The sequence below is a fragment of the Salvelinus fontinalis genome, chromosome 18 (assembly GCF_029448725.1).
Source record: "Salvelinus fontinalis isolate EN_2023a chromosome 18, ASM2944872v1, whole genome shotgun sequence".
Taxonomy (NCBI): Eukaryota; Metazoa; Chordata; class Actinopteri; order Salmoniformes; family Salmonidae; genus Salvelinus; species Salvelinus fontinalis.
The window spans coordinates 18,977,330-18,985,875 of record NC_074682.1 but is presented as its reverse complement, the minus strand read 5'-3'; the positions used below and the strand labels follow the sequence as shown (position 1 = coordinate 18,985,875).

Genomic DNA, 8,546 nt, shown 5'->3' with positions numbered 1-8,546 from the left:
TAAGCAGGCAATTGAATATCCTTAAATTTAAACAATGTTGTGAATATTATATGAACTCTAAATATCCAAATATGCACTAATGGGCAAAAAATATTGTATTAATAGTGATTAATGACTGAGAGGCTGTGTGGGTGCAATTTTCTGATTGAATACTGTCATGGTATGTAGATATGCCTTTTAAGCATAAAAGTGACAATATTTTTTTACAGGTGATTAAAAATAAAGTTGAAAGAAATCATATAAGAAACTGGCATGTTCCTGCCATGTAGTTAAACAGACCCAGATTAAGCCTAGTTATTAAAAAGTAAAAGGATAATTGACTGAAATTATTTGCAATTCAGCCAATATTCTTAGGCTTATCTAAGCACATCTTCAAAATAGACGTTTTCATTATGAGACAACTTTATGCACCAGGCCATGAACAAGTTTTCAATAAGTTATATCTAACATAATTCCATCGTCAACCTGCCCGGCCTGAAGCTGACAGCTGATAGGTTCATTAAAGGACAATCTGAGTGGCCTCTGTCTGCATCACTTTCTGTCTGTGGTCTGGGAGTATGAGAACATGACCTTGGTGTCCCCATCCACTGGCTCCTGTCATCGTCTTGACATCGGAGGACACAGCTTTCTTCCTCTCTCATTTTAAGAACAGAGAGCAAAGAACCACACTGGTTTATAAAACAGACAGATCCAAATGAACAACACTTTACTTTGTTTTGAAGTATTATATTATTAATCTACCATTTTGTCATCTCTTGGGATATCGGCAACATTACATATTGGTAAAGTCATGAAGTATTAATAAGACGCAAGACTCACATCTAAATGTTCCACATTTACACTGATTCATTCTAATACAATAATACCAAAACAAAAGATGATATGCTTGATATATTATTTTAATTTTAACATCATCACCATAGTTCAACTTTATTCTCCCCTTCATTTGTTTAAAATGATCACCTCTGAATGTACACATACTGCACACTGTCCAAAAATATACAAACAAATGCAGGCTTGTGCTATAGTCTGGTCAAATGTCTAAAAACAGTGGCACTGGGGGAGAGAAAGAAAAGAGAAGACATTGAAACCGTAAAGACATGCACAGCATCTGTGTCAGTGGCACCAGTCACTGGGGCTGTGTAATGCCTACCTCCTTGGGCTCAGTGGAAAAGTACATACCACTTTCGGCTGAGAAAACACTCGTCTCATATCAAACAAAAACAAAAGAAAAATACACTCATTAAAATAACTGTTAGGCACATCATTGTTTTTTTCGGTTTTACATTTTCTGCAAAATTCTGATAAATATACAATGCTTAACCAACTAACGACCCCCCAAAAAATCCAACAAACAGAAAAAGTTGATAGGTTTTGGAATCACTGTCTAGTAGGAAAGCAGGAATGTCATATAATCAATACATTTGGTTCATCCAAGGTCCAGGTGCGTTCTGCTGTGTGAAGAGTAGTGCTGAGTGGTGAGGGGGAACTGTGTTGCTGTGGGGAGGCTGGTTGTGTTACAGCAGATGACCCATCAGATGCTCAGGTCTTTGGTGCCATCTTTATGGGCCTTCCGCTTGGGCTCCGGGAGAGCTTTGGAAGCACGGCTGGCATTAGACTTAAGTGTGCTGTAATACTCCTTTAGTCTGGGTGCTGCCGCTTCCTCCCCCTCCGGTTCTCTGAAGCTTCTGACAGGTGAAATGTCTCGGCCCAGGCTACGGGCTCTATGGTGGGGGTCTGGGGACTCATCCCTGGGGGCGTAGCGTGGCTCTCTCTCCACCCTCTCAGGCGAGCGGCCCCTCAGCAGTGAGCTGTACCTCTTGTAGGCGCTGTCTGACTCAGGGGTGTTGACCCTGGGAAGGATCTCCTCTCTCTGGCCACGGGCAGCAGCAGATAACAGGCTGTCTCCTCTGTAGTCACGCTCCAGGTTGGAGGCCCTCAGCAGAAGGCTGTCCTCCCCAAACAGGTGCTCCTCTCTGTACTCCCTCAGTAGCGTGGCCTCCCTGTTGAGCCGGTCCAGTGCTGGGGGCTCCTGTAGGAGGCTCTCATCCAGGAAGGGGCTGGGCACAGGGCCAGGAAGCTTCCTCAGCACTGGTGCCATCTCCCCGTTGGGCCTCTCTGGCTCTCTGTGTCTCTGTCTGTCTAGGGAGGGCTGCCGGTAAGGGTCTGAGGATTGGGTACGACGGTAGCGGGTAGGGGAGTGGTGGTGTGAGCGGTGGGGGGAGCGGTAGGGGGACCGGTGGCCATAGGGGGACCGATTGCGGTGAGTGGACCTGTAGGGAGAGCGGTGGGTGTTGTGGTGCCCTTGGCTGTGTCTATTGTCTAGGGTGTTCTCTGCGCTGCGGGCCCGGCTACGGCCCTTATCCGGGGAGCGGTGTCCTCGGTGGTGAGTGCCATGGCTATCCCCGCCAGACCTCTGGCTCTTGTCAACTTTTTTCTTGGACTGCTTGGAGGCCCTTGTCTCCCCAGACGCCCCTCCCTGGCTCTTGCTCTTCTTTTCCGGGGATCGGTGTTTGGAATGGTGGTGGCCCTTCTTGTCCTTGCTCCGTGATGGTTTGTGAGGGACTGGTGCGTTAGTGTCCGATGGTGCGTTGTTGTAGAGCAGGGTGCTCACTTCCGAAGCGTTTTGTACCCCTGCGGCTGGGCCGGCACCGTCGATGCTGGGGTCTGGAATAGAACATGACATACAACACAGGTTGCCTGATGAAACACATTGCTCTCACAGACTCCCTGACTAGACTAGATCAACTATTGTGACCAATAATCAGGCTTCTAACATTATTTCTAATACTGCCAATTCTAATGTTAATGTCAGCAAACAAACACAGCTATATCAATTCTCCATTTGGATGCACAGCCACAGCTGATGGTAAGTTATTAGTATTGCTATGTATGAGCCAAAAGCAGCAACGTACTGTATGAGGACTGGTGGAACAGTCCGGCTTAAAGGAGCTGAAGGGGACCAACGGTTGGTTAATGCTGCGTGCTGCATGGTGTTGATGCTGATTGAGATAGTTTGACATCACTCGTTCATGCTCAGGCGATGCCTTCGATGTGAGATCAATATTTAATGCAACTAACAAAACCAAGATGAGTTTTTGAATTGAGTAATGATGTAAATAATGTATGAGCCTGATTGGTTTCGGAACAACATTGTGGTTGTAAATTAGTTTCACAGATTGGAATCCATAAAGAATGCAGGGAGTTGGCTCAGCACCATGGATAAAGGAGGTGTACGGAATGGTTTTAGGGACTAAACAAGGAGATAAGAGACTATTGATCGTCATTACATGACTGCAGTGCTATTGGTTCTTACCGGACTCTAACCACCTCACCCGATCTTTGAATAAACCACATGGATGGTAATCAAAGCGTCACAAGACAGCTTCTAAAAGTCTTAGTAACTCTACTTGGATCTAGTTTTATCTCCAATGCTACGGTCATTAACGGACTAACCACAGATACTAACTAGACAGCTAAATAGTAAATAGATTGAAGAGAAGAGAGGAACAGCGGTAGAGGAGGAATTGATTGATTGGTTGAGAAAATGTCTAGAAAAGACAAAAACTTTACCAATATCTCACAACCCCTATCACCAAACCAATGTGACATGAATCAAACGGATGCGTTGGAGACACCATGTCAGCAGTGAACACGCCATGCCCAGAGGTTGAATGTGAAAGGTGGGATGTATGAATCCATTCCTACTGGTCAGCATGACAACAGCGGCGAAGGTATTGGCAATGCATTGTGGGTGAATGGATTCTTATGCATGGAGAGCAGAGGCACGGTACGGTTGAGTTGAGGCCACAGCACACAGCGAGAGAGAGAGAGAAAGAGAGACCGGAGAGAGAGATCGGAGGAGAGAGATGGAGAGGACAGCTACAAACCATGGTCTGATTTTGGTAGGAACTAGGATCTCCCAGCTTGTCATTAGAGGATCTCATACATGCGGTGAGATGGGGAGCAACCATCTCTGAAGGAAGAAAGAGCCCAGCGAAACAAAAGGAAAGGTAGATAAAAAGGAGAAAAAGAGAAAGAGGCAAAGGGTTTAGATTACTAAAACAATAGGCAGGAGAAATAAGAATTATTGTCTGTGTTTATTTTTCAATGGAAAAGGTGTTTATTTGAACATTTAATCACTCAGAGAAAGAAACAGTCCAGGAAATAACCCCATCCTTGAGTGAAAAGTCCTGGAACCGAGCACGCACGCACACACACACACACACACACGCACACACACACACACACACACACACATACACATACACATACACATACACATACACATACACATACACATACACATACACACACACACACACACACACACACACACACACACACACACACACACGTGACACCAACCCCATAGTGACAGCGAGATGCACACACAATACAGTATGAAGCCATTTACATTGCCAACATAAAATAAATGTCAAAGAGTGGAAACTAAAAGTACAAAAAAAAAGGTATAATATACAACCTCACAGAGATGTCTTATTGGTGCAGGAAAGACATAGCATATTCTCGGCGCAACTAAATACATGAATAAAAGGACAATATTTTCCAAAATCAAAAATGCAATAAGATGAATTGTGACTATCAATTCACAGATCAATACAATTAAAATGAAATATACCATAAATATTATGGAAAATTGACAAAAAATTAAATAAACATTTGGATTTCAACTTCGCCAACTTCATGCAGCAATATACTTTCGAGATGAATATATGGGTTGATTCATGGCTCTGTACATGAACAAAAATACTTGTAAAAATGTTTCTTTTTTTAGTTACAAAAATGACTGTAGAGGTGGAGCTGAATTGAGTTGAATTGTCAGGAATGAGCGGAGTCTCCAGAATCACAGTTTTCCAATGACGTTACACAGTAGGTGAGAATAAATCCAAGGATTTGTGAATATGTCAAACAAAGTATTGTGAATTTCCCGATGAAATGGTAGAAAGTATTAGAATGCTCTCATTTCAAGACCGTCTAGACTGAAGTTCTAAACTCAGTAGCTTACATTCACCTTCAATAAATACCATATATATGTTCATTAAGCCATCTTAAAGCTTGGCGATGCAATCCAACCAGAGAGCATTTCCCAGTTTAACACGGGATGCAATAGATCAAGTTCTTTTTCTTTTTTTTTTTACACTAAAAATATACTTCAGCAAGGACTCAATAAACATACTGTATATCCACATTTAGAAACACTCATCTTTTGGGATTTTTTTTCTCTCCTCACAGTTCTTTCATTGTTTTTCTTTCTTTCCATGTGACCCTCTTTTTCCGAGGGGTTACATAGACCACTATCATCCTTGTGGCATCCCAGAAAGCCCTGCTCCCCAAGCCGCGCCCCGCTCAGTGACACACAGCAGAAGGTTAAAAGGTGACAGCGGTTGACCCAGACCCGAAGGGAGCAAAACCAGACACACCCAGTGGACAGTGGAAGTCAGTGGAAGGCCCAGAGCATAGCACAGGACATAGCAGGACAGGAGAGGAGACAGGCGTCCTCTCGTATACCCAACCCGCCCCTCCCCCACGGGGAGTGTGTGTGCGCCCTCAGGGGGTGAAGACGGGGGAAAATGGAATGTTTTCGTAGATTGACCCACCATATTCAGGCACCGAGCCGTCGCCCCGTTTGAGGACTAGGCGGGCGCGGCGGCCGCCGTTTTTAATCAGTTCGATGGCGCGGGCGTGCTTCATGCCCTTGGTGCTCTCACCGTTTATCTCCAGGATCTCATCTCCCACCTGAAGGAGAGAGGAGAGAGGGAGACGTTGGAGGAGGGAGAGGAGAAGAGTGGAAGGTAGTGGGGTGAGACAAAGATGGGGACAGAGTGTTAAGGACAGAGGGGTGAGGATAGGGAGGAAAGGGACAAGAGGAGGAGGAGAGAAGGACAGCGGGGGTGAACAGGGGAGGAAAAAGGCAGGAGGGAACAAAAAGTATGAAAAAGGCGACAGTGGGGAACATAAGAAGTGCCAGAGGGAGAAAGGTTAGATTATAGTTAAAACATAAAGAACAACTACTCTGACTGCTGTGAAGGCATACTTTCTATAAATCCACAATGGTACAAAAGGAAAATAAATTGTGTCAAAGAACTGTAGGTTTGCCTCATGCAGGCAGAGACAGAAAGAGGGAGAATGCTGTTCTAATTCTCTTTTCTTCCCTCTGCGCCTCAAGTTATCTGTCAGTGTTCTCTCCGTCGGGGGAATTCCACTTGCACAGAAATGGGTCTCCTACTGACACCTCTCTCCGCCTCACAGAACCTGGGCCTATTAATACCTCATCTAACAAGCCCTGCTCAGAACAGTGACACACACACCTCCCTGACAGTTGCCCTCGCTAACATTCAATGTTATTTACATACATCACATACTCACAAATAATAAAGGAAAACCAATTAACCCATTAATTGACTACGTAGGACACAGGGGAATGGTAAACGTTTCTTTTGATTTTGTATTAGGTGTTCAGCATTACATGAGTGGAATTAATATGATGCATCAACTTTAGATTTCTATGGGGGTCATACATACCTTCATCTTGCCATTGCGTACAGCTGCTCCGTCCTCAGCTAATCTCAGCACATACAGGTCCATGTTGTACTCATGACCTCCTCTCAGGCTGAACCCAAAACCTTTGTTCTCCCTCTCCAGGTCCACCGAGTAGAAGCCAGCATCCTGAGGAAAAAACACACACATACACACGGCAATGTCAGACTGGTGATTCAGCGGTGGCTAGACTTGCCAGTGTGCGTCTGTCTGTGGATGGCTCGTATTTCAGTGTGGGGACGAATGCCACCTGAAGGAAAGTCACACCTATTTGATCGGAGTTCGAGAGTGGTGGTGGGTGAAATGAATAATAGATGGACTGGACTATGGGGCGGTTTGAGGCAGGCAGAGAGGGCACACAGAGCCACTGACACTACAAGGGCACTGCCAAGGACACAGACTCAACACCCTCCCTCCCAGCTCTGTTCAGGAACTAATCAATATGATATCAGAATAAAGCATCTCCCTAGTGTGACAAACACTCAGAGGGAACACATTGCTGTAGGGCAGGGATTGTCAACTAGATTCAGCCACGGGCCGATTTTGTACTTGAGAGGATGGTCGGGGGGCTGGAACATAATTACGAATAATTTGTAGACTGCAAATTGACCGCAAGAAAGTTCAAATCATGATTTCCTGGTGTTTTTACAGTCGTATGTCGAATTAAAAAAAATAATAATACAAATTCGGCCTGCAGGCTGCCAGTTGGGGACAGGCGGGCCTTGGCAACGCTGGACAGATCCTTACCTGGGCTGGAGGTTGTGTTGTTGGGGCAGGGGGAGGAGGGGCCTGGGGGGATTTGAACTCAAAAGAGGACTCCTGTTTTGGTTTGGTGTTGTTTCTGGAATGAGAAAGATGACAAAATATTGGTTAAAAATCTTTGCTAATAGGCATACATGTTAAGCAATTAGGTCCTACATACATGTATCCCAGAATCCCTCTCACCTGGGCTCAGGTGTAGCCTGCTGTTGGGCTGTGTGAGTAGTTGTTATAGTGGCGATCTTCTCAGCGTTGGTCAGCAGTGATGCATTAGAGGACTCTGATGAGAGAGAGAAGGAGCGAGAAAGAGAGAGAAAGAGAGCAGGGGAATCATGGGCCTGAAGACTGAACCATGCAAAATACAAAGGGAGAAAAATGAACCAAGAGCAGCTGCACTACCCTTCGTAAGCCATTCTAACACTTCAGCTCCACTATAAGCATTGCGTTGCTTTGCCATCAGCGTTGTGTAAATGTGACGTTCTACCTGCTACACAGAGCGTGTAGTTTTGAGAGCGTCTTCATTCTGTTTTCCCCTACTGTGCAGTAACATATTTATTCATTATGCGTAAGTCCAATAGCTTTGATTCAGTTTTTCACAAGTACTCATTAAATTGCTGCTAGTCATTGTACTTAATGATCCTCTAATTACACAAGTTGCTTTTGTGTACATTGTGAACCTAGCTATTTGATATAGCTAGCCTGCTAGCAGTAGTAGCTTCTTGACTTCATATATCTTAGTGAAATAACCAGTGGTGTATAGTCGAGGCCATATGCAAAAAAATAAAAAACTTTATTTCTCATTATTTCAATTCACAAGATAGAACGAACGAGGGCGACAGCCATCAAGAATTGAATCTCGACGATTCTTGAGCATGGACGCTGCCATTGGAAGTGACGCAACCCGAGCGCAACACGGGCAGTGAAGCAGCTTTCATTGATTTCAAAGGAAGCATTTCCTCAACGGCTGACGGTTGGCTGATGGCAATGCCGGACGCCCGATAGCTATAAAGTAGCAGGGCCATTACATTTTTTATATAGAATTTATTCAAACAGGGATATATGGAAGCCTGGACCGGAGGAAGTGCTATACTCATGGCTTTCATCTAATCACATCATATGGCATCATTTGTGTAATCAATGACCTATGCCTGACCGTTGGGGCGGCAGCGTAGCCTAGTGGTTAGAGCGTTGGACTAGTAACCGGAAGGTTGCAAGTTCAAATCCCC

The 8,546-nt window shown here is 44.7% G+C and overlaps 1 protein-coding gene across 7 annotated transcripts in view; it reads right to left on the bottom strand.

Moving 5' to 3' along the window:
* Positions 1 to 881: 881 nt before the first annotated feature.
* magi1b (membrane associated guanylate kinase, WW and PDZ domain containing 1b) overlaps positions 882 to 8,546 on the bottom strand; it is a 197,325-nt gene continuing 189,660 nt past the window's right edge. For 6 of the 7 annotated variants that reach the window (XM_055868483.1, XM_055868486.1, XM_055868484.1 and 3 more), the window contains exons 19-23: positions 7,507 to 7,600; positions 7,309 to 7,402; positions 6,547 to 6,690; positions 5,622 to 5,760; positions 882 to 2,667 (exon numbers count right to left, since the gene is read on the bottom strand). In XM_055868483.1, coding sequence (XP_055724458.1) covers positions 1,535 to 2,667; positions 5,622 to 5,760; positions 6,547 to 6,690; positions 7,309 to 7,402; positions 7,507 to 7,600 — 1,604 coding nt within the window. In that variant the 3' untranslated portion in view covers positions 882 to 1,534. Of the gene's footprint in view, positions 2,668 to 3,890; positions 3,977 to 5,621; positions 5,761 to 6,546; positions 6,691 to 7,308; positions 7,403 to 7,506; positions 7,601 to 8,546 lie in introns of all 7 variants that reach the window. The other variant, XM_055868489.1, reaches the window with a different exon arrangement.